The 25,321-nt window shown below is 46.1% G+C and overlaps 6 protein-coding genes across 6 annotated transcripts; 2 read left to right on the top strand and 4 right to left on the bottom strand.

The window, feature by feature from the left end:
• Positions 1 to 3,507: 3,507 nt before the first annotated feature.
• Positions 3,508 to 4,713, bottom strand: ATNIH1004_004707 (aromatic prenyltransferase (DMATS family); the record flags this gene model as incomplete). The annotated part of the gene is made up of 2 exons (XM_033569377.1): positions 3,508 to 4,477; positions 4,523 to 4,713. 2 exons carry the CDS (start codon positions 4,711 to 4,713, stop codon positions 3,508 to 3,510), a joined length of 1,161 nt encoding a protein of 386 aa, XP_033428183.1.
• A 1,278-nt stretch (positions 4,714 to 5,991) lies between these two features.
• On the top strand, positions 5,992 to 6,844 carry ATNIH1004_004706 (uncharacterized protein; the record flags this gene model as incomplete). Its single annotated transcript, XM_033569376.1, has 2 exons — positions 5,992 to 6,054; positions 6,137 to 6,844. The coding sequence occupies 2 exons, from the start codon at positions 5,992 to 5,994 to the stop codon at positions 6,842 to 6,844; spliced, it is 771 nt and encodes a 256-aa protein (XP_033428182.1).
• A 3,415-nt stretch (positions 6,845 to 10,259) lies between these two features.
• On the bottom strand, positions 10,260 to 11,913 carry ATNIH1004_004705 (FAD-dependent oxidoreductase; the record flags this gene model as incomplete). The annotated part of the gene is made up of 3 exons (XM_033569375.1): positions 10,260 to 11,237; positions 11,302 to 11,739; positions 11,887 to 11,913. The coding sequence occupies 3 exons, from the start codon at positions 11,911 to 11,913 to the stop codon at positions 10,260 to 10,262; spliced, it is 1,443 nt and encodes a 480-aa protein (XP_033428181.1).
• Positions 11,914 to 14,858: 2,945 nt separating this feature from the next.
• On the bottom strand, positions 14,859 to 16,499 carry ATNIH1004_004704 (sugar porter family MFS transporter; the record flags this gene model as incomplete). The annotated part of the gene is made up of 3 exons (XM_033569374.1): positions 14,859 to 16,024; positions 16,080 to 16,262; positions 16,334 to 16,499. 3 exons carry the CDS (start codon positions 16,497 to 16,499, stop codon positions 14,859 to 14,861), a joined length of 1,515 nt encoding a protein of 504 aa, XP_033428180.1.
• A 4,655-nt stretch (positions 16,500 to 21,154) lies between these two features.
• On the top strand, positions 21,155 to 22,605 carry ATNIH1004_004703 (NAD(P)-binding protein; the record flags this gene model as incomplete). The annotated part of the gene is made up of 3 exons (XM_033569373.1): positions 21,155 to 21,159; positions 21,206 to 21,503; positions 21,571 to 22,605. The coding sequence occupies 3 exons, from the start codon at positions 21,155 to 21,157 to the stop codon at positions 22,603 to 22,605; spliced, it is 1,338 nt and encodes a 445-aa protein (XP_033428179.1).
• A 1,704-nt stretch (positions 22,606 to 24,309) lies between these two features.
• On the bottom strand, positions 24,310 to 24,906 carry ATNIH1004_004702 (uncharacterized protein; the record flags this gene model as incomplete). Its single annotated transcript, XM_033569372.1, has 4 exons — positions 24,310 to 24,447; positions 24,523 to 24,597; positions 24,660 to 24,689; positions 24,751 to 24,906. 4 exons carry the CDS (start codon positions 24,904 to 24,906, stop codon positions 24,310 to 24,312), a joined length of 399 nt encoding a protein of 132 aa, XP_033428178.1.
• Positions 24,907 to 25,321: the final 415 nt, after the last annotated feature.

Genomic DNA, 25,321 nt, shown 5'->3' with positions numbered 1-25,321 from the left:
TGAGTCTCTTTACTCAAAGCTTTATCCGTCAATCTGATGGCCGAAAACCAACCTCTCATCCTATACTCGGTCCAGACGACCTCCCACGCTCAAAGATTCATGGAATAATCTATCATTGATTAAAACATTGATTACTATTACTATAAAATACATGACAGCAAGAGGACTGCTATAACTACAATTACAGACATAATCGAAGCTCCTTCTGCCAGGTTCATAGCATAGCTTGCATTCCCCCAGCTTGAATTATACAAATCCCTGCTTCTCCAGAAATTCTCTACAAAATCTTTAAGCTTTTGTTCAGAAATTACCCCAGCAGCAATAGGCTTGCTTTTTCCAACTTGGTGCTGGCGGGCTAGGAGACCATAATTCAAAACCAGATAGCTTGACCATGACCCAATTTGGTTTGGCATTGCTCATGACCTGCTGGGTCATTTAACAATTTGGGCTCTACTCAGCATATCAACCAGAAATAATAGGAATGCGCCGGAATATATAGAAGGCAACATGGTAGGGAGCTTTTCTCGGATAGACTATGAGAGAATGAGTATATCTCCGTGCGGCGGCTGACATTTTCATATACTTAGCTGGTTTATGCTGTCTTATCCGCTCTTTTGTTTGTTGGAATTCGGATCTTGTATGGTCTCATCGCGGTATGCACTCAAGAGCAGCGTCTGAATCCCGTGACTGGTTCTCCGTGGGGTTCTCGTGGTGCTCAGCTTTCTGCCGGAGGTCATCACGACCATGATTTTTATCTTTGCAGTATTCGGACCAGGTATACCAATAGGCGCCAGAGACACCGAAAAATCCATCACTCCCGACGGCAATACAGGAAGAATGCTCGGATGTAAGATGCCGTCAATCCATACTCAAATACAATAGATGGAACCTGAGTGACTAACATGAACTCAGAGAGGGAATAAATAATAAGACTGTTCTCCTGAGTCCAAATTCTCCCATCCTTCTTTGATAATAGTAAACTACGGCTCACTAAGGAGGATTTTAGAAGTTAAATATTTTGCCTTGATAGATTCTATCTCAAACGTAGAATTCAAAGCTCATATCCTCGCTTGTCCAAGCATCGTACCAGAAATTTATCATCCAAAGATTCATGTTTGAACTGATAGGCATTACCTGCCGCAAATTTCACATTGATAACGAACCTAATAACAAAGGGAAACCCTAATTGCAGGGCTGCAGCAGTACCAGATGCGCTTGCGACTTGTCTAATCGGGTATCTCACAACTTGCTGGATAAAAGTGTCGAATATAAGAGATAGGTTAGTGTAGTCCCTAATAATATTAAAAAGTGTTTTCCATACTAAGTGAGTGTTGACAAGCAGCCTAAAATTGTCCAGGGTCTGGAGATTATAGAGCGATTTCTTTGCCTCTGAATCCAGGGCTATTTTAATTGACTAGGGATTTACCGATAACGAAGATCAAAGATGATTTCGATCCAGTTGCTAGGACCGAGATGATCGTGTTAAGAGACAGCCCATGCGGTAGATTTGGAATTGCTTTATGATTATCGATGAACAAAATGCAGAAGATGCCGACAAAACAGAGTACACTGAAAATCGTGGAAATCCATCCATATCCACGTATTGGAAGTCAAAGCAGCCCAGCCCTGCAACTTTTGGGGGGTTCAGCTAATTCCCTGGATGTATTTTAAACATCGATATTTAGAGCCACATATTTATCTAATAGATTTATAAATTTAAATTCCTCGGGAAAGCGGTATACAAAGATGTTGAATTTTCACTGATTTTCAGGAGTCTTAAGACTTTAGTCCCTCTAGTGTGACAAAAAGATGCAAATCAGGAGCTAGAGGCATTCAATCGTAACTCTACTGATAAAAATTACAGAAAAAATATATCTGAATTACAGAAAGTTCTATATATGGTTCACAAACAAGAAAACAACCCTACGAAAATGTCAAGACTATTTTATACCCATGAATCTAATAATCGTGTCACTGTTCTTTTGGAATATGAACATCATTGAATACAGTATTATCTAATAAAGCCTTTTAGCTACAGTAAAAATTCACCCATATAATCCTAATTACTCCGTATTTGATCACGGATCTAGGTGTATTTATAAACTAGATTATTTAATCCATTATAAAGTTGTCCTAGGTCTGTCATACCCCCCGGGTCCGTTACGCTGGAGGCCGAGTGCCAATCCGATTCGAATCTCTATAATACAACCCCTGTCAAGACTACATTGGCCCCACTGTATCAGGGTGTTGACTCAGCTCCTAAAGATCAACTTGATTTGATTCAGTTCCCACCTCCTTGAAAGCCCTGTAAAAAATGTGGTGATTTTCGATCAGGTCAATGTCGGAAGAAATCGGGCATTAACCATGACGATGACCGCTCTAAGCGCGATACACTTATTCCACCAGAAATGCTCTAATGGCCCGGGATAAAGAGCTTCTGAGGTAATTAATCCAGACCAGACCACGAAGAGTTGCTTGCGAGCCCGTGCAGCCGGAAAGCTGACGGCTATGAGCCGTGGACTGTGAGCCAGCCGGGCCTGCTGGCAACCAATTGGTGTCCGCTCAGGGGAGAGGTCACTTGTCAGAGGCCGTGGGATCCACCGCTGCTGCAGCGCCTCGGGCTGGTCAAAATAATTATTGGATGGACAGGCAATTCTGACCCGGCTGCGGAAGCTAACGAAAGCTTAGTGCCGCAGTGGCTCCGCAGTCATCTTCCTGGAGACAGTTGGGACTACCGCTGCGGCAGGGCTAAGTATTGGACGACGGAATTCTCCTCCCTTGGCTTATCTTGCCTTGCAAAGGTCTCCTGTACTACCTCCCAAACTCCTTGGATTTCGCAGAATTCCTGTACATGTAACCTCCATGTCCGCACGTTCTGCTTTGTCATATTCGGTATATCGACACCAGGTATATTAGCTTTGCCTCTTTAGAATTCAGAGGAATGGAGGCTAGAAGAATACTATTTTAGCTAAACGCATGTAGCTTGTTAATGACCGTATTTGATAGTATCTATATTGCCTTGATTACTATCTGAAGTACGCATACAGTATCTAGAGGAATGGGGACGATTCAGGGGGATGACGCTTAGCACTCACCATAGTTATCAGATCCCGAATCCCGATATTACTCTATCAGTTACAATCCGAAGAAGAATAAAATAAAATCTTACAGATTTGTATCTGTCTCCAGCCCTACTGCTGCTCAAACAAAGTATAAATATAGTGTGAGACTCTGAGGTACATTATTTCCCTCAAAATCAAACTTAGCGATAAGTATCAAACCCCCCCCCCACTTTTTTTTTTTTTTTTTTTGACGTGTTCACGCTCATTCAGTAGCAGTATTCCTATCACCTGGCAAGGGATATGACATAGTTGTGTAGTAGTATGTCGTCAAATACGGCCCTTTCTTCTCGGAGTTGGCAAATGAGATACAAGTTATGACACGATCGGAAACGCTTAGGTCGACATGTGAGCTGGAATACCGAATTAGACATCTAGTATTAGGCATTTATGTTTGGGGACATGTCAACAAGATTGAGCAAAGGCTTGGGACATAAGAGCGCGCTAGCCTGGTCCATCCAACGTGGTTAAAGAATTTCGATAAGCCTTGTGCCACCTGCAAATCTTTTTCTCCAACTACGGCGATGTAAACATTGGGCTCGGGTTCTGACGCGCCTGGATGTAATTCCCAGTTGACCATCATTGCTCCTCTCCCCTCGCCCTGCTTGGGGCGGTCCCAGTCATAAGTAGGGCGGCTTCCATCAGGAATTTCCAAGTAGTCCCAGAGGCGCTTGAGCAACTCAATACCCTTTAGAATTGCTGGGCTTTTCAGTCGCCCCCCAAGGGTCCACATGTCCACCACTTTCGTCCAGGACACTTCAGGCTCAAGTACGTATATCTTGAGACGGGCAACACTGGGATCAACACAATCCCATGACACTAGGCAAGCCTTGTCCCGGGATCCACTGTCGACCAAATAATCTTCAAGCATAGCATATGCGCCTGACTCCCGAGTGTTACCCACTTTGCCCACGGCATCCAGCACCAGTTTACCGGTGCGGATGCCAGTAGAGACAGACTTTAGCAATGTGAACCAATACATCTTTAGGACACAGTTGCTCTCATTCAAATCCCATGCAGCCAGAGTTTGGGATATGGGAAGTCCAGTGTCTTGCCCGTGAAGAATTGAAATGTCTTTCGTAGAGAGAGATAGCTCATTATGAAAATGATAATACAATGAGTTGTCGAATTTCTCGCTGGCCTCTTCCAGTCTAGAAAGCATTTGGCTCGTCATAGCCTTATTGAATGGGTCTCGTTCCGTACCCGCTAGATGGCTGGTCGGATCAAGATCAAACCGAACAATCGACGTGTCATTTTGGAAGTTGACACTCACTTCGACTTTTGCGCCATTAGGAATGATGGATTTAAGTTGCTCGGTAGTTGGCGGAAAATAAGGTCCAAGCGCAGGCAGAGCATGTCTGTAGTAGAAGAGTAGGTGTTGAAATTGTAGGTGCACCGGTTACTCGGCCACGATCAGCAGGTCAGCCAAAATAGGACCGGTCTCTCTCCACCACTGTTCCTGGTCTCGGTTCTCAAAGTGGAGACTCCTGGATAGGATTTCATATGGTGTTGGCACTTCAGCGCTTTTTGGAAGATTTTGCGCCGCATTGTTGTTCCCTTCATGGCTCCCATGAAAACCTTCGCTGAGTGTCATCGTTGCAAGGGACATCTCTGCGACAAATATTCTCCAAAATGCACGAGGGGTAATCCAGTTGAGAAGCGAAGGTGCTGCGGAATGAAAGTGTCTTACTCCTAGGTAGAAGTATATTTAATTAAGGAAGATCTGACAGAAAAACTGCGATAGCTGTACTAAAATAGAGAATTCTTATGAGCTGACATGGGTTAGGGAAATCCCTCAACTATAGACAGCTATACAGCCCATGCCGAAGACGAGCGGAACATGAAGACGAGCTAAACATAAGGGCTAGTATCCATTCACATTCGCCTGCTAGGTTTAGTCTGCAACTAGCAACCGCTAGTGAGTCTACAGCTGAGCTGAAAGTGGAGCTTCATGTCCTCTTAGAGAAGTATGGGTTGACGGCATATCATATGACTCCCAAAAGTGGTTAGGCTATTTGCATGAGGTTCGGGTCTAGACCATAGAATCTCCGCAGCCAACGTGTGTCTCCTGCAAGCAAGTACATGTCACACCTGACCCACACCGCTTTAAGCGAATGGGGTGTGGGTCAGGTGCGATGGGTACGGGCGTATGGAGGACCCACCGGGGGATGCCACCCCTGTGAAGTGCAGGGCTCTATCAGATACCTGTGCACCACAAAAATAGCGCTGATGCACTTTGTACCGGGACGTAGTACTGATATATCTGACTACTCTGACAGGTTCGCAGAAATTTATGACGTATCAATTTTGCATCTCCCTGTACCTATTTCTTTTTTCTTTTCTCTTTTTTTTGCTTTTCCCATAAAAAGAAGACGCAATGTAATATGTGTAGGCTAGGACGAACAGAATGCATGTATCTATAGGCATTTTCTATCTGCAGGTGACCTGACAGCTCTCTGTCACAATTATGGAACAAAAAGCGTAGGAATTATTTTTGGAAGCATAGGGTCATAATTACACCCGGCTAACAATGAGCATCTCACCAAACACTAAATGTGCAGCTTTTGCTTCCTTGCCTGCCCATCCATCCTTTAGCTGAAAAATGAACAAGTCCCGGCAATCCACCTTCTGTAAGCAAGGAAGTCCAGTGAATACGTTAAGACACTAAGGTAGTAGTACTGTTGTGAACAGCGGCTCAATCAAGTAAACCAAAAGCCAGGTTACAGGCAGAGTGGCATCGTTCTAGGGGTGAGACGCCGCGCTAGTCAATTACATAACCTACCATCGATTGATAGATCTAAATAAAAATAAAAACTTGTTATGTTGGAAGACGCTCCCCCTATATCCATTAGACCTTTCTCTCCCGACAGCAATGGATCCGTATATCACCACAGGTCATGGCTCGAACACTGGACGCACCCTGAATTCCCACCTGGTGAGTCGCTCAGGGATCGAAAAAAACGATTTAAACAGAAGGAGTGGGTAGAGTGTACGTCGCCACAATTGCTTAAGCAAAGTATGCATTCTGCGATCGGGCTTGGCCCTGGGGATACATTATTTACCGGACCACCTACGCAAGCGAGGAAGGTTGGACGGCTGCCCTGGCCAAGCTTGATCGTTATTTCTGCCAGGAAGTCAAGCCACTTAAGGCTGGCTCCGACCGGGAATTACTGCGAGGGCAGTTGGATGCTCACAAGCTTATCTACGAAGGGTACCGGAATTTTGTTATTGAGGATCCCAAGCTAGACAGTGTCGGTGCCGATATCATCCTTAAAAAGCACCGAGAGCGGGTAAAAAGGCACGGATTAAATCCTAACGCAAGTTCACGATTTGGCTACCGCCTAATGATTGATGAGCAGTGTCCTCAATCTATCTTAGCATCCAAAGAGCCTGGAACCGCGGAGCCAGCCGGCTGGGGTCAGTGGACAGGACCGCACGGATATATCAATATCTTGGATGTCGTGGACCATGATCCCGAGGATCCAGAATATGACGAAGGGCCGTTTTATAATGGGTGTATGCGGTTGGAGCTTGATGCTCTTTTTTATTTTGCTTATAGCTGCGAGGATGACCCGCATTGTGTTCAATACTGTGGTGTTGATAGCCTAGAACGGGTTTTGTATACCGACGGAAGAAGCTCGAATGGCGGGCTTAAGGACATGGTTACTTACTGGCAGAAACAGGGTATGAATATCTATGGGTATGAACGAAAACCCTATCCATAGCAATTTTTTATGCTGGCGAAATTAGTCCAGGATCGCCTGGGTACTTTGTCTTACGGGCCGGTTGTTCTGCCCCTGTGTAAATAATATGAGGAGGCTTTAACCCTGCCACCACGGAGGACCAAGACGCAGTTCTGGAAGTTTTCTGCTATTATTTTAACCTTTGCCCTTTTATCCCTGACCTTAATAGCACGTATAAGTCTTCGATAATACTGCATCGCGAATGTGCGGCGAAGATGCATACCTAGTGGAGTCCCCGTGGCTATTATTGTCTTTAGGCGTATAGGTCAGTTGTCTCGCAGGCTCTACGCTGTATATTGCTCGTCTTCGCCTTCGCCGCAATCGGCGCATTATGATTTGTCCTCTTTATCATATAATCCTCTGTAGTATGAGAACGCACGCTTCTTCCCTCTTCACCTTTACTTTCTTCCCCCCAACGATTCCTCCTTGTGTATATCTAGACATTAGATAGCAAGTCATTTCGCTCCTTTACAAGTTGGGAGAATTATTAACCTAGAAATATATTTATACTGGTTGCGCGCGCTCCGCAAGCTCCGCATGCGGTTGACCTGAAACGATAAAACAATCTGAAAACTGGAAAGAGATTCATTCTACATATTAGAATACAGATCTTCACAGTACAGAATGTTCAGCTAATTAGATAAGCGAATCGCACTGGAAGCACCCTGCCTAACTTGATCAGAACCGATATAGTCGACAAAATCATGAATGTGAATAAAAGAAGGAAAAGTCCTGGAGGAAGAAGTCATTGCAGGTGAAAAGTGTTATAAAGGCATGAGGAGTACGTAATATTTATAAAAGACCTTTTAATTTAGTTCCAGTACAGACATGTCCAATACAGCCACTACAACTGGATATGTCAAAAAAGGATTCCTTAATAGATTACTAATTTAGCTATGTGGTTTATTCGGTCATATGAATAGAGCTTTCTAATCAGCTTAAATAGGAAATCAGACCTTCATTACTTTGATTCGAATAGATTGTATTTTAGTGCTCCACCTTGGTTAACAGAAATACTATACGTTTGGGTGCGCCATCCAATCAACCTTCTATCTAACCACGCAGCTAGGCGCAATAGAAGTTTACGTAGCAGTACGGCGTTCCTTTATCATCGGTATCGCAGTTGTCTGTCATTGGGAAGAAGTCATTATTCGGGCAGATCTTGAGACAAGTTTTGTAGCTGCCGCAGGGGGAGTCGTCTATTAAATATTATTAATTAGTATCTGTAATAGAAAGTAACTGGCCAGGTTTTTGAACATAGATAACGTACAGGGATCGTCGGAATACGACCTCGCCATGGCATTAGCTGGATAGAGTGGACGCGAGAGGTATTGCCTCCAGAAGTAGATTGGATTGCCCAGGGCAGGGGCGACCAGAGTTACAAACAAGAGCACCGAATACTTCATATTGTCGATTTGTTTTGCGGTGGATAACAGGAATCAATGTTAATAGGGTAGATATTATAGTCTTCGGAGGTTTAACTATTATATATCCTCTACTGATATTTTTGTAATAAGGCTGACGAGTGATCATGCATGACCTCAACAAAGTAGAGTCATGACGCAAAATATCTCTTATTTTATTTATTATTTTTTGTCTATTAGTCATTTATACATGTAAAATGGCTGTCCGTAATTTATATAGAACTTTAATCAGTGGAGTAACTTAAAAGATGGTTAATTCGTTAACGGAAATGTAACTTTCAGTGCAGGAGGTAGTGTAGCATCGGTTGTAGTTCCGCCAGAAGCCTAATAGATGTATAATGGGATTAAGTTTGCTTGGTTTAATAGCTGACATTAACCCAGTCCGATATAGACTTTCTATTTATTCCCTCGGATTGCTCGGACGATAGTTTATTACTCTAAATAAATATATCTAGTTTGCAAACTGCTGTCGAGTATCTGAACTAACGTTATAAATATCTATCCTAATAGATAATAAACTTATCTGGAGATTAGCTTAATTTGTATCTGAACTCGGGTTTACTATCGGCGGTTACCCTCGTATGAATATTTTGCGCGGTCGGTCTTAAGGGGGATGTATTTAGATAAATTAATTCTATTACTGTGTGTTGTGTCTTTAAAATATATTAAAAAGGCATTAACAGGTGGATATGGCGGAAAAGAGGCTATCTAGGTTTTGCAAACTCCCTATATTCCAGATAAGCTTAGGAGGCAGATTAATTAGATGGTATTTAGTGGACAAAGTCTAGGGTAATTAAACATAAATATAACAAGACATTTTTATTTTTGGCAGAGGAATAAAAGGAAGGTGAATTAAGTTGCAACAGGGTAGTATATTAGGGGGTTAAATAGTAGGCTATATATACTAATATACTTTCCAACCAAGCTTATTTGTTAGCGATCTAATCGCCCTGTGTTATGTGTAATAGAGCCCTTACGCTGGCGACTTAACCAATAGGGCAATTGTTAGGGAGGTGCGTCTAGAATAGCACAAGTAGACCGACTAGACAATAGGAGGGACAAGATATTATATGCGAATGTAGGCTAAACGTAGAGAGCACCTATATACCAGACCTGATCGCTGACCTCCGGAAGATCGCAGGTCAGCGAAGGGCCATATTCTCTTTCCATATTACGTGCGTTTTGCCTACGACCTATTTGATACTTAGACGCAGCTATGTCCACTACACTGCGCCTGGCTGGTAAGCCGCGCTTAACAGATTTGTTAAGGTAGGACAAGGAGCGGTATGGAGAGGAAGGAGGGGTTATATATACTACAGAACAAATCGCTATCCTTTAGGAGTTCAGACGCGAGTGTGCGAATATAAACACTCGCACCTGACTAAGCACCTAGAGTCGAACGAATAGGTAATCTCATTATCGCTGGGCGCCTAACAAATTATTGCGGTGGTGCCTTTGCCTTCTGTGTATAGAATAGATTTCTCTCGGTGGCATGTTCCTCGAGCGTTGCAATAAAGACAGATAGAGCTCAAGCGAGAACAGGTGGAGCTCGTGCGAGAAGACTCTAATAAAGAATAGGAATGGTGGATGAGATTTGAAACAATAAACGTGCCAAGTTATTGAGAAATGGACCAAGGGGAAGAGGGCGTGGACACAGCACATTTCTATATGGCCCCCCGAAGCCTTTTTCGCGCACGGGTACGCGGGCGCGTTTACTTTATCTCTTCTTCTCACTACGTTCGTTTCAGGGCACTCTATGATTCAAAGGCAGTACAAAATTACATATAATCGCTTTGCAGTCTGAACATATTCCGTTTGAAGCTACTAGAGGAGGGCGAAGAGCTTCTACAGACCACGTCTCGCTGTCATAAAATAAAGCGTGGCGGCCCAGATAATGTAGTCTCTGGCGTGCTAGTGTATTCAATGCCCATACTAAGTAGATAGGATATGATCCTGTCCCTATCGATCAAAGTTCACCGCCCGATGCGACAGAAGCCTTCCTCGTCCCAGTCCTCGCTTCCAACCCCTAAGCGAGTGATAAAGAGCCCGTTCGGATCCCACATACGCTTGACTGTATAAAGCTTCGCATAGTTCTCTCCCCAGAAAGAGCTTTGGAAATCTGGTTCGTAGGGGTCGGCTTCATTCAGATATGCGCCCATCTGACCAGGCTCCAGGGATTTCAGTAAGGGCACCTGGACATAAGTAACCTGGTCTTGGATGGCTTTTTGTTCGACAAAGCTCGCATTGGATGGCCAGCCACGAACAATGCTTATGTGGCACAGCGCCCGACGCCATGATGGGTGGAGAGCGCTGCTGATATGGCCACCATTGCGAGTGACCTGCCCGCCCGCTACAAAGTTGCCCATTATGGCTTCACCTGTCGCCAATTCGATTTTCGATAGTACTGTGGAAATGTTTGTAGGGCCGGTAGACGATTCGAGAAACTCGCGAGATAGCATGCGAGATCCAATCACCGACCCTCCACCTGTCACGTCACCTTTTCCAAAGCGGGCCTGGAAGTAGTCGTAGAAGGTTTTCATCGACTGAATCTGAAGTTCTGGATTCGCTCTGGTGACTGATATAATAGTTTGGAGAAGCGGCTCCATAACACGATGGATGCGCTTCACATCGGTTTCATTTGGGAATATAAACTGGGTTTCAACTCTCGCCACCGCATTCTTTTCAGGGCCACTTCGTGGTATTATGGCACTGTAGCCAGCGGCGCCAGCGTCATTCAATGATGGAAGGAATGAAAATAGTACCTGAACGGCGTCCCAGAACTCGGTATCGGCAGACGCTCGCTCAATATGAAGGTCTGCGGAGAGTAAAGGTGCATCTGGGTAGGCTTGGATTGTCACGCTAGTGACTACTCCAAAGCTGCCTCCGCCACCTCCGCGCAACGCCCAGAAGAGGTCTTGATTGACATACTCATTTGCTGTCAGGTGCTCCCCCTGACAATGTGTGGATATGTATTAGAATGGGTTTGAGATACCCTCGGGGGCAGTATGCACTCACCTCGGCCGTAACTAATTCGAATTCTATCACATTGTCAGAAGCCATCCCTTTCCAGGGCCCTAGCATCGAATGCCCTCCACCTTGTATGTAGCCCCCAGCGGCGCCAACAGTCGTGGAATAACCTCCGACTATAACGAGACCGTAGGCATGGGCCGCATCATATAGCTCATTCAGCTGAACACCTGCCCCAATGCTGACAGTTGAGCTGTAGGTTTTCTGCAGCTTCTCGCCCCCCTTGGGCGTAAATATATCGTGGAAAGTAATATTTTTCAGCCGGTGGGTGAAGATTTGCAAAGAGCCAGGCGCGGATGATCTCCCAAGAAAGCAATGGCCAGTATTCTTCACGACGATGCGCAGGTTGTTGTCTCGGGCAAAACGGACAGTCTCTTGGATATGGGTTACGGACTCAGCAAGAACAGAGTAGATGGATATCCTGCCCTGACCACAAGGCACATTTCTTGGTGACTCTAGATCACACCTTTCCTCTGCTTCTGGCCAGGCCTCCCAATTTGACCATTGGAGGGCCCCTTTAGACTTATTAACGCGGCCGGAGGAACAGTAGGAACCGCACGTAGTTCAACGTACCTGGTTGAGAAGACAGCCAACTTGCATTGTGCGAGAGATCCTGCACTTCCTCACATCTTGCCTGATTAAAGGTGGGATTATGACAGGTTCGACCTATTGGATTGACTCCAAAGAGGCCCCCGCCAATGGAGCGATTGAAGTTGGCCCAGGCCTGTGTCGATGGCCAACAGCTTTCATGCGGTTGACACCGGCAATGGAGGTGATTAGGAGAGCTAAGGGTTGATGTGATGAGTGCTAGCATAACAGGGAATAACCGCATAATGAACGTTCGATGTAATTTAATGTTGCAAGAAAAAGTTTCCATGGTTATGAGGCTTGACTTGGGAATCATACTTAGATACACATCTCTCTGGCATGCTTATATAGCAATCGATCGAGCTGATCCTGCTAGTGTTCCATATGCGTAGATGATAATTTTCTTTAGATCTCATACCCACTACATACATTTAAAGTTTGGAGCAGCTAATATGGTTGGCGAAGAATGCGAACACGAAGGTCGCCCCACCTCCCATGTGAGTGGCGATGCACCCCTAATTATGCTATCGATCACCACCTACAACTTTCCTGCTGTGCTGAGATCCCTGTGAATTTCATAGCCTCCCAGACAGACCGTTCAATACGAGAACTAGTCTTCCTCTGTCTGACAAACAAGGCTTTGAAAGAGCAGGGGTTTCATGGACAATTCAAATCCTTCTAGGGCGGGGTGCGCGAAGAGGCCCCATCGGAAATCCCGAAGCGGGTGCTATCCCTGCAAAGCACGTAAAGTCAAGGTGCGAACCCCGGTGGAACACACTGTATTGCAGAGACTTCTGTCGTATGTCGCGGGCTGACAGTCTGGGAACAGTGTCAGGAGACCTGGCCACAATGTGAGAACTGCAAATATAGGGGAATGATCTGTCTTTATCCCCCCAACGTTCGCTTAGAGCATGATCATCAGCAAGCACGCTTGGTTTCTCTTAGACCAAGAGACACTCCGAGAAAGGTGCTCAGCCCGTGTACATGGCCAGCGAGTGGAGAGTCAAATAGTATCCATTTCTTCCATCACTTCTTATCTGTCGCATACCCTCATCTGCCACTGGGAAGCGATTCGGCATGGACTATGGATATTCCCAAGCTTGCCCACCAGGTATTACTCACTGACAAAAACCTCTGTGCTATTTTTTTTTTTTTTTTTTTTTTTGGTGCGTGATACTAAACATTCAAAGTACGAGTACCTCTTTCATGCGGTCCTTTCTCTCGGCGCGTCGCACCTATCGTTGCTCACTCCCAACGCTAGGTACACTACAGCTGCCACCAAGTATCGTGGGCAAGCCCTGAGAGGACTGCAGGAGTCCATGACAAAATCGCATCATTCTGACCGAGAATTGGATGTACTATTGGCGACGTGCTATGCACTTACCTTCCAATCAGGCTACATGAACGATGGCCTTGTCGACTTTCTTATCCTGACGCGTGGATGTGCAATCATCACCAAACTAGTGGCAGAGCATAGCTCCACTAGTGCTTTCTTGAGGCCAAATGCGCATCAACAACCACTACAGATTCCAACATATATAACGTACGACAATGTGGCCGTGGAAAAAGCAGTCAAATCCTTGGAATCCATTGGGCCTTTCCTGTTCTGTACCACATCTCGTGCTTTCCATGCTGCTATGGTGGACACAGTAAAGGCACTCTACACCTCATCTCAGGCAGCATATGACCATTTTGGGAAAATATTTCATATTCTGTTTCTCATGAATCACACAGAGTTGATGTGGTTCCTGTCGTCATCGAACTGCGAGTCACGGCTACTCCTTGCTCATTTTATTGCATTATTGATAATCCTGAGGCCTGTTTTGAAATATGAAATGCCCCTCAGGTTGCATAGATTTCCTCAGCATCTGTTTCCTGCAATAAAATGGGTTGAGATGATCGAACAGACCCTCCCATCCCAGTGGCATTGCTACCTCCGGTGGCCACTTGAAATCATCAGTGATTTTGCCCCGAGATGTGGTTCTACATCTCACCAAACCCTGTTATCCCACCCATGTATTGTTACGGAAACACTACGATCGCCCGACTTGGCGGTGCGGAGCATCTGACGAGCCATTCTACCCTTGAAGCCTTCAGATAGTAGAACATCTCAATGAGAATATAGAGAACCGCTTAGAAGGCTCAGTTGGTTGAGATACTGCGATTTCTAATGTTTCCACCAAACGACATCTACTTCCTAGTAAGGCTGAGGGCCTGTTAACTGATAGAATATCCCTGATCACTTCCCCTGAATTCTAACATGCCCCAAATACAGTTCTTATTAATAGTATGGCTACATAACTTTAATAATAGTAAAGGAGGCTATCCGGCATGATAATGTCCCTTGAATGCAATAGGGAATTTTATATAATTTAAGCCTTTTGCTTAAGCTAGGTAAAACAACCAGTTAATGTGAAGCCGATACTGCAATCTACTGTACCTGCACATTGCCGCTTCCCTGTCTATAACTAACCCCTACCCCCAGAGCTCTTATCTGTTAAGCATTGAGTATCAGCTTTTTTTTTTTTTTTTTTTTGGTTTGTTCTGTATGTGATTATAGAGGGTGATTTATATTCTACTGTTCATGTGAATATATGGAACATACTTATGCAAGCATCTAAGGAAAAGCAGTAATTCTATGAGCAGCTGCTCCGATTTCCTATATCCAAGCCCATATAGATAGTCACTAATTATCACTTTACTAGAAGAACGCTCTGGGCAATTATGGTCTTTGCTAATCGACTCTAGAAATTCCTCGCAATATCGATCTCCTTTCAAAATGATCTTATGAACTGCATCCGACTCCATGAGCTCTCTCTAAACATTCTAGCCTGAGAAAATTCAAATAAATATAATAACGAATCCGGAAGCTAGTACACGGTCATCTGTTTGGTACATAGCAATAAAGAAACTCTTAAAACAAAAGTCATATAACTCTCTCACATAACCGTAAAACTCTAAGCAGTCTCTACATGAGCAGCAGCAGCCTGCTTCTCCTGGAAATGCTCCTCAAGACGACGCTCAGTCCCCGCGAATCCATCCCTGCGAAAAGATCTTTCCACCCGGACGGGGTCAAAGACATTCTTCGACCGAATGAAAATCTCATCAATCTCTTCGAGCGTTCGGCCTTTCGTCTCCGGGTAGAAGATATAGAAAACTACGAAGGCAAATGCGCCGATACACGCATAGACAATATAGTACTTGTAGCCAATGTTTGCCATGGCTTTTGGAGTCACTTCTGCGACCAGAAAGTTGAATAACCAGTTCGTGCACGCACTCATGGCAGTGACTTTGTGGCGTATGGAGAGCGGGGAGATCTCCCCCGCGTACATGAATGGGATCAGGAATAGCCCAACCGGGAAGAAAAACATGGCGACGAAATAGAAGAAGATAGCGGCCTCTGCTGCAGACTTGTTGTCCATGTCTGACATGAGCCCCGCAAGAGCTGCCTGCGCAACACACATGCCTGCTGCGCCGGCCATCAGCAGCTTCCGTCGTCCGAACCGATCAATTAGGAGAACTGCAATTCCCGCACAGAGGAACTGCCAGATCTGGATGCAGCCGGAGAAGATCCGTGCCTCGGTGGCAGAGTAGTTGAGCTGGTTTTGGAAAATTTGGGTGGAATAGAAAGTAACTATGTTGATTCCGGCCATCTGGGCCAGCAGAGCGACGAAGACGGCAAGGCACGCGCGATGGAAATGACGTTCCGGACCCATCGTGAACAAAGAACTGGAGTGCTGCTTCTCTTCCTGGAATGTATCTCGGATGATTTCTAGCTCCTGTATCACAGCCTCCGAGTCATCGGCCGTATCTTCTAAAGCACTCATTACTGACCGGGCTTTTTCTATCTCATCGCGCTTGATCAGCCATCGAGGAGACTCCGGCAGGAACAAGACCAGAGAGGTGACGGTCAGAGCGAAGACACCCTGGAATGCGATCGGGAATCGAAAATTAACTTCGTTGTTCTTGACGAAGTAGAGGCCAAACTCGATCCACGATGCCGCTGTGAGGCCTCCGATGGCAAAGAATCCCTGCAATAACACCCGCCGACCACGATCGCGGGCGTTTGAGCACTCTGACACCCACATGGGAATCGTCGCTGTCAATGCACCCACACCAAGGCCTAGAAGATGTGCGTTAGTGCAGGTCCAAAGTGTACTGTGTCTGTGAAACCCTACCGGTGACAATTCTGGCGACAATCAGCTGAGCAAGACTGAAAGGGGTGGCCTGCAAAATGACCCCCACAATGACAGCGCATCCCGCAACGAAGATGGTTCGGCGACGTCCCAAGTAGTCCCCAATAAACGCGCAGGAGAGCGCACCGAAGGCACACCCAACTTCGTAGATTGCGACCGTAGTTCCTGGAAAGAAAGAGAAAAGTAAGCTCGTCTCCTTCGCTTTTCGGGTATTTGAGAATTTAGCTAGAACACACCCTCAATCTGCGACTTCTTCATCTCCGGAAAAACACGCAGGAATGTTGGCAGAGTCACGAGCCCATTCATCACGGCCTGGTCGTAGCCCTGCAACGCGAATCCCGTTGCAGCGACTAGACTAACGACCAGACTGAGTATTCTGCCTCGGAGACCCAAGTAGACCATTTTGTTTCTTCTCGCCAGTAGCTGAAGTGAGTAGGATGAGAAAGAGAAACAGGATTTTGCGGAGAATCCTTGGGCAACAGGGGGTGGTCACCTGGAGATGAACCACCCCGCAGCAGTTGCCGGCTTAGCGGACGTTAGGTCAAGAACAAGCATTGTAGGGGCCTATATCCGATTCTATTAATCAGTGGAAAGACACGCGGACCTCTTGTTTCCGAGACCCACCGTATTTCGGGAAGATTCACAGGCCAAGAAGGCTTGTCTGCGGGACTCCGTAACTCTATTCGAACTAGTTTTTTGGCTGTTCGGTCATCGTCCGACAGAAAACTTGGTCTTATGAATTAGGCAACCACTTCTTTTTGATTCTAGGGGAACAAGAGTCTAGATGGAGATGGACTGGATGCGCTCTTCTGAATTAGTCCTTGTCACGTTTGCGGGGATCATGTTATAGCCAAGCTCAAGATCTTAACTATTCCACTGGACCAAAAGACCACTATATCTGATCCCATTCCTGAGCCCCTTATATAGTAGCGCACTGTAATGTTAGGTGACGCACCCACACCTAACAGATCAGCCGTATTCAAAATGTTCTTCAGTTCTTGACAACCTGCCGCGTTCAAACCACTCGTTTTCTGCATAGAATAGCGAACACCCTGTATTTCAACCCCCTCATTACCTATTTCTAACATTTTAAAGCTTTTAATATCGCTGACTAAGAGCTTTAGTAATGTTAGTATCTCTCCCATGGGATATAAAGGATATCGCGTAAGAGATATCAAAGCGTACGGTGTATACAGTTCAGTCTAATCTCCTACGCTCGGCGGGGTTAGAAAGCCTCAAGTCCGGACACTTGGTCATGCCAGGAAGAGCTGACGAAGACGCTCTATTTGACCTTTTAAAGGAGGGCTGCACCATAAAGATGAATGGTCTGGTGGCTCTTAGGTGTCCTTGTCACCTAGCCAACGCTGTCACGTACGTCGAAGCGAAGAAATCTGGAAGGAATCTTAAGCGAATTGCACGCGAAATTATACCCTGAGGTGTGGCTATCTTGACGATATTCGTCGATTTACTGTGGAAGATCTTATCTCCCTATGTGAGTCTATTTTAATGAGAAACACTGGCGCCACCACGCCTGCACACCAATCGAGGATAAACCCGATATGATGCAGATACTCAACGGGGTAAGAGCTGGAGTATCTGTGCCACCCTAACTCTGGATAATTAGCTTCCTTGTACAGGAGTCAAGCAGGGTTATTCCAGTAAAGATGAGTTCTATTCCTGGTTTGAAAATCGGCCTATTCCTGCAGTAAACCATTATGGAAGCGGCCGGCAATCGTCATTGTAATGGACAATATCTCCATCCATATACACAACTAACATACTGAGCTAATTGATGAAGAAAGCATTTAGTAGATTTCTGCCACCATATGCACCTCATTTAATCAGGTTGAGATGATATTCTGAGTATTAAAAGCGAGGATAAAAGGAATTAGATATTCTACGGTCAGACCCGTGATATGTACCGCGATTTCGATAAGATGACTATCCAAGATAGCCATTGTAGCCAATACGCTAAGCGCGCTAAGCGACAATTTAAACATGCAACTGGAAATGGTGTCTATATAAAAGTTAATTGAATGCGAATGGTTTCTGAAGCGATATAGGAAGAAAGGGCGATCCCATCAAAGGACTCGGCTTTAGCCTCAGCGGGGCTTTAGCGGCCTTGACTGCCGCAGCTCTCCTCTGTATTGCAGCCCCTTTCGTAGCGGCGCTGCGAGGTAGGTAATATTGGATTCACTGATCCTGGAGCATGGAGGTGTGTTATATGGATCTTACGGAGATCGTAAGTGACCGTCGCTCAGAGGTGAGCTCCGGTCTGGAGTCAGCTCACCTGTACCCCGCAACCGTCTCGACTAATCTGCTAACTACTTTTGGTACCTCTCTTGAAGAAGACGCCACGTCCAAAGCTCTGTTACTATACAAGATAAATCTTTCTCGTCCGATCTTGCAGTTAGCTGAAATAGAAAAAACATCTCGAGAAGCACCCACTCCAGGTCATTATAGGAAGTAACAAGAGCTCCTATTTTATTCACCCTGGAGCCTTGTCATGGTACAACACGTCAGCACTGAATGCCCGAGTCTACAGGTCACGAAAGAAGAATGGAGCCAATGATCCAATTAAGTAGACCAATTTTGATGAGCAGACGGTTGAATGCGTTTTAAGCGACCTTTACACAGGACTATTATATACCCGATCGGAGTTTAATCAAGACGGTATATGCGAGAATGCCGATGATAGCAAAGGTAGGTCAAGCTCGACTTCTGTTAGTTGGTGATTAGCTAATTACAAGAAATTTGGAAGGAAATACATCCATGGCCAAAATACTGCTAAGTCACGCTGGCTCTGTGCCTTCCTCGCCGGTGTTGGAGTGATAGTGTTCGTGAAGGCCAACCGCCACTGTTTCTGGAGTCCTGCAACGGGAATAGCGAATCGCTCAGCTGTTACTAAACCATGGCTCGGACGTTGACATTATAAATGGAGACGGGAGGACCAAGATGGGCAAATGTTCACATGCAGGAGACAGTATTTCATTTTTTGGAGCATAATAGGTACTCCATACGGACGTCCACTCTCCCCAGTTAATCCACACAAATGTTCCTTCGGATTCTTTTATTGCAATGGACTGGTAGTGTGCTCACACGATCCTTATGTTACGGCCGGACTTTATGTGTTCAGTATTAGGTCTCACCATCTGGGTTTTTCTTCCCGTACGGGACGATCAATCCGCCTGGGGCCTCGAAATGTCTGCTTTAGAAGCGTGGGAAAAAGACCATTTGCCTAAGGCATCAATCTTATATACGCGGACTCATATTCAGACACCCAATTATTCCTCCCTATTTAGTCATTTGACCCATTTATTCGAAGTATTTAGAGGTTCGATTCTTGATAGACGTAAAGAGACAAGCAAACCATCAAGCACAGATATGGACGAGTACAGTTAACACTTTAAGTGATATATATAGAGATCTACTGTCATCCTAGCTAGTATATCTTCTATGCATTATCCTCCGGAGCTCCATGGGCTCCGTGTTCTATCAGCACGCGCAACATTTCTGCCTCTTCGTTCAACCGCCCACCAGAGCGGTGTGTGATTACTTTCATCGGTCCCATTGACCTCTGCTCCAAGATAAAGAAAAAGTTGGCAGACTTTCACAGCACTAACCGGACGGCGTGCATCAGCAGAGACGCCCTGAAAGTCATGGGATTCGAAATTTTGAGCCCTTTGCGTAATTAGGTGCACCACGTCTACATAATTACTATCAGTTGCGTATAGAAGCGTCGTAGTCTAGCAGTATTTCGACTATATTAACATAGCTATTACCTGCCGCTCTTGTAAGTGCACGGCGCTCGGTCGGGGTTGGAGATGGAGTGGAGTTGGTCCACGCTATATACTATTAGTATACACTCTACATGTAGATAGAGTAAACATACAAAGCGGCTTTCATACCCTAGAGTCCTAATAGGCATCAAAACATCTGCATGGACAGAGTCACGGTGGAAGCGATGACAGTACTGATTCCGGAATGCCGCGTGCTCAGACCTATAATAATATTAGAATATGCAGAGTGGGCGAGGTAGAATACGCACATATGCAATTCTCTCCAGGGCAGATGCCACGACCGGACTCGGTCAAGAAACAGTCGGAACGCCACCCTTTCTCAAGAGGAAGCTCTTCAGGGCATTATTCCCTGCGACTTGCTTTATTTGGGCGAGGTTGTGACAGACTAGGACCTGGAGCGCCCCAAAGTGCTGTTCTCTTTTTGCTGCCAGTAATTTTATTATTAGTTTTATATATACTTGGTACAGAAGAAGAACTTGCAGAGACGGATCATTGCCAATATAACCTCTATATTTTATCACCGTTAACAGCAATCCAGTATACTCATCTAGTAATCTTTGGGATATACTGAGTGATTGGGCAGGCCGCACTGTAAATATGCAGGTTACATATGCAGCCTATAAAAGGAATCTCACTATATAAATAGAAGCTGTTCTTTTGTTCGTCCTAGGCCACGATTCTCACAACAGGGTATCAAGAAGTGTTAAAAGAGTAGTAACTTGAGAGTCCTTGCAGTTGTTCAGTTTATTTAACATTCTCCTCTTTCTGTCTCCACTCCTACCATCCCTAATTGATTTTTTCTTTTCTTTTTTCTCGTAGATATAGATACCTGTGGCTTATTGGTTGTTTGATATGGTGATGCGCCGTGATTGAATTAAATTAAGAGAGCTGAATTGGAATTATTTATAATAGTTTATATCCAATCGGATGAATTAATGATAAAAGCTGGCAATTTAGTCCTTTAGGTTCTATAAACGAGATTCTAGGATAGTTTCCAAGTCGGCTAGCTGAACTGCATAACATGTCAGGGTAATATATGCAAGCATCGATATATCGAGGGGACAGACAAACCCTCCGTAGACCAGCTGGCTGGATGTAATTCTGCAGTACTAGTTGAATATTAAATTACTCGGTTTATCCTTATTAGCATCTCGTTATAGGACGGCAGATGAACCCTATGGCTATATAAATCTCATCCCCATCCTTTCTATCATCATTTCTATCCCGTACTTCTCCTACACTTGAATTACTGTCAAGATGAGGTTCCTCAAAGCCCCTCTTTATTTCCTCACCTCATTCTATCACCAGGTCACCGGAAGTCAACCCCCCCCCCCAACCATCCATTGATCTCTCCCAGTACGAGCCCTCCGACATCATCACCCGAGATGTGTGCGTTATCGGAGGCGGCGCCGCAGGGACCTACGCCGCGATCCGCCTGCGCCAGCTGAACAAGAGCGTCGTGCTCGTCGAAAGACAGTCTCGTCTGGGTGGCCAAACCACCACCTACACCGACCCGGTCACCGGCAAATCCATCGACTACGGCGTCACCTATTTCCAGAACCTGCCGCTGGTGCGCAACTTTTTCGACCATTTTGGCATCCCCCCTGTCCCGCGCCTCCTTCGACTACCATCTAGACATGCTGGACTTGCATGTCGGAACCCACATCGCGCAGTCCTCGTTCCCCACTCCGGCTGAAGCTGCCCACGCTAAGGAGAAATACATCGCTCAGCTCGATCGCTACCCCTACCTGAAAGTGGGGTTTGATCTGCCTAATCCGGTCCCCGAGGATCTCCTGCTTCCCTTTGGTGACTTCCTACGAAAATACGGTATGGATGCCGCCATCGCCGAGCTGGGCGCGTCGATCAATCCCCTCGGCGATTGGCCGTCCATGCCGACGCTCTACGTGTTCAAGTATCTCAATTCGGACGTCATGGAGGGCGGCCGATCCGGGTTCGTTCGTCCGGTCGATCACAACAATAGTGCTCCCTACGTGGCGGCGCAGAGAGAGCTGGGCGATGACGATGATCTCCTTCTGGACTCGTCCGTGCGGCGCACCCACCGTGATCATCCAGATGGATGGACCTACATCGAGATCCAGAACATCTCGCCATTATCCCGACCGCGCCTCATTCGCGCGAAGAAAGTCATAGTCGCCGCGCCCCCCAAACCAGATAACCTGAACGGAATCGATCTGACCGAGGCCGAAAGGACCCTCTTCTCCCATTTCTCCAATACTTACTTCTACACGGCCCTGGTGCGTATCACTGGTCTCCCAGACGACATATGCTACTTGAACCGCGGCGCAGAGGACCCCTTCTGGCGTCCGCATCTACCGGCCATGTTACTACTGCGTCCGAACGAGGTGTCCGATCTGCGAACCGTACACTACGCCAGTCCCCATCCGCTGTCCGAGGAGCAAATCAGGCGCGGCATCGTGCAGGATATCCACCGGGTAAGAGGTCTGGCGCAGATCGACGGGGAGGTCTCGGAGCCCGAGTTCGTCGCAGTCGGGAACCATAGTCCCTATCAGTTGACAGTGTCGGCGGATGTCATCGCCGATGGATTCTACGAGAGATTGAATGCCCTGCAGGGTCGGAAGAGTACCTTCTACACTGGTGCGGCGTTTGAATCTCATAATTCGCCGCAGATTTGGCAGTTCACAGAGGATCTGCTGCTTCAGCGGGTTCTTCCATCTTTGGAGGAGTAGTACTCTGTACTTATCGAGACTTACAGGGTTGGACATGGCGAATCAAATTAGGTAGTACATTGCATGTACACTCTCGCGGTTCCTGTTTTATTAGTTGGCCAATAGATTGATCTAGTAACTTAATCGGACACCGAGTGCCCGACTTTTTTTTTTTTTTTTTTTGCTGCAGGATTACCAAAATTTCAAATTCTTCTATACTACCTACCAAATAGAGGATAATTTCTCCTGGCCCTTACTCGATTCAGGGGTGAGCAGAGCAAAAAGTCGGACACTCGGGCCCTGCATGTGTGGGCATTCACATGTAAGCTAGGACCGGTTAACTAATTAATTCTATTACCACTACTATCGGACACCGAGTGTCCGATTGCATTATGCCATATGCAGAAGAAAATTTCTGAAATTATAGGGCTATCTTTAGCTGGACCTAAATCGGTAAGCAAACGAGTCAGACCCTGTCGATCAGGCAGGAATTCTTGTATTGCGTATTGTGTTTTTGGTCGAACAATATGGTACGCGGGGTTTCTCCGTATCCTTTTACCTTGGTGTTACACTACAACTGCCACCGTTCAATTTTTTTTTTTTTTTTTCTTGTTTTTGTTTCTGAGTTGAAGATCTACAGGGTATTGTCAGAATAGAGAGCTATAGCAGTATTACGCAAAATTGTAACAGCGCTGCTTTTGTAGTATATCTGACAGGTATTTAGTAAGACTATTGTCCCACTGCGGAGGAACAAAAAAATATGAGCTGCGGCACATCAATAGTAATGTCTAGTCTGCATCAGTAGTGGATTAGGGCGACCCGGATGTATCCCGACGACAGACTGCAGCCAGCCACCGAAAATACAAACGTCGGGCATTATAACTATTGCTATTATTATTATTATTATTATTATTTAATCAAGTTTAACGTCCTTACCAAGCTTCTCGGGCTATGACAGAGGGCGGGTCATAGGCTATAGGCCTTTTCCTCTTTCCTTTTACATCTGATAACTGGCCCACACCTTTTCCTCTGTCCAGATCGTCTCGCTGCTTAGGGCTTTCGGATCACGCGCCCTCCTTGGCTTTAGTACAGTAAGGTGGTACTCGTCAATCGAGCCACCATATCGGCTTAACCCTCTCCCACTTCTTCCAGGATCTTCCCCCAGTCATCCTCTCTTTCTGCTCGTTGGACGGCTTGGACCCGTCTTTTCGCGCTGCAGCCTACTGTAGTATCGTCCAGGAAGTGTAATACATCCAGCATTGATTTCAGCTCTGCTAATAGCGGTCCCTCAGGGTTTTCCTTATGCGCTGTACGGATGGCTAGACCCTCTTTTCTTAGCATCCTGTACATCGTATTCACGTTGTCGCCGCCACTGCCGAGGCCCAAATAGTAGATGTTTCACAGATTTCTATGGAGACTGGCATCCCTGTCGAGTGTCTTTGTCGAATCCGATGTAACTATGTTCTGCCGCATGGCCTGAATTGGTCGTAGCTGCTGGCTATTACCGTGGAAGCCTTCACAGCAGTTGGATCTAATTGCCATCCGGACCGCACACAGTATATTCTTTGTTGTGCAGCTGGTCTTTTGGCCAGTGTTGCTACAGTCAGCCATCTCTAATTTATTTCGTCGCTTCCATGCAGATATATCGTGTCTATGCCAACATCGGGCATTCAGGCATGTACGAATTCTGTATTGGCGAAAATCATTTCTATTAAGCGTAACAGTCTAGATTGAATCCTCCACACATCGAAACTTGGCCCCCCCGGTCCATTGATCCACGATCTGCAACCTTAGCTCTTCCTCATCCACCGCCAAGAACCGATTGCTGTATTCCGCGCCAGGTACTACGGCCACGAGTCCGTACTGGTCGCAGTCTCGCGCATCAGCTTACACCCCTGCAGCAGTAATGCTGTTGTGAACTGGAACACACTGGCTTACCTCGTTTTCTCCGTCGCTGAATCCCCGCGGTTCCACCCAAACGTGGTACTCTTGGTCTTGCACCCGCAGCAATACCTATGTATTCAGGTATTTACGTCAGGTAGAATATCTCGCGTAATGGAACACATCTCACTCACCTTGTCCGGATTGCCGAATTTTCCAATAAGCTGTGTCAGGATCCCCGTTAGTCTGGTGGCAAGGAGAAACTAGGAAGGGCAGGCGACGTACGCCATCGTCACGGCAGAGCCAGAACTCAGCATCTGCTCGAAGCTTGCTCTGCGCATTCGGTGCGCTCCCTTGGGGAAGGAGGACAAGCTGGCCTCCTTCGTCGACGGCCAAGGTTCGACCGGAGAACGAAGTGTATACACCGGATAGGGAAGGCATTGAGTAAGTCGTGCGTCGGGCAGAGAGGCTCCTTGCTGTACGGATCGAACGGGACAGCCGCGTGTGATTCCAAAAGGGAGAATGAAGACAGGCTCGTTCATCGATTTATAAGCTCTAACAGAGGATACTTGGGGCCCGCATGCCGAAATCGAGGTACTCTATATGTCCAATTCGCCAAATCCCACAGCTGTACAAGGTTGTCTTCCCTTGCGAGGATTGATCCTTAGTGGAGAAATCATCGAGAGTTTATCGATGACATTGTTGTAAATAATAATTGCAAGCCAAGCAGGAAATGACAACAACAGCAGGCCGGTCCAGACATGTAGATCCTCAGCTCGCCACTGTACACTTGCGTACACTTGTCTTGTCTATACGCAATGCACAGGGTCTATTGAGCCATCATAATGATCTGCGA

The sequence above is a fragment of the Aspergillus tanneri genome, assembly GCF_003426965.1.
Source record: "Aspergillus tanneri strain NIH1004 chromosome Unknown AapTan_3_pilon_pilon_pilon, whole genome shotgun sequence".
Classification (NCBI taxonomy): Eukaryota; Fungi; Ascomycota; class Eurotiomycetes; order Eurotiales; family Aspergillaceae; genus Aspergillus; species Aspergillus tanneri.
The sequence above is the reverse complement of the archived record's forward strand: the minus strand, read 5'-3'. Positions and strand labels throughout refer to the sequence as shown.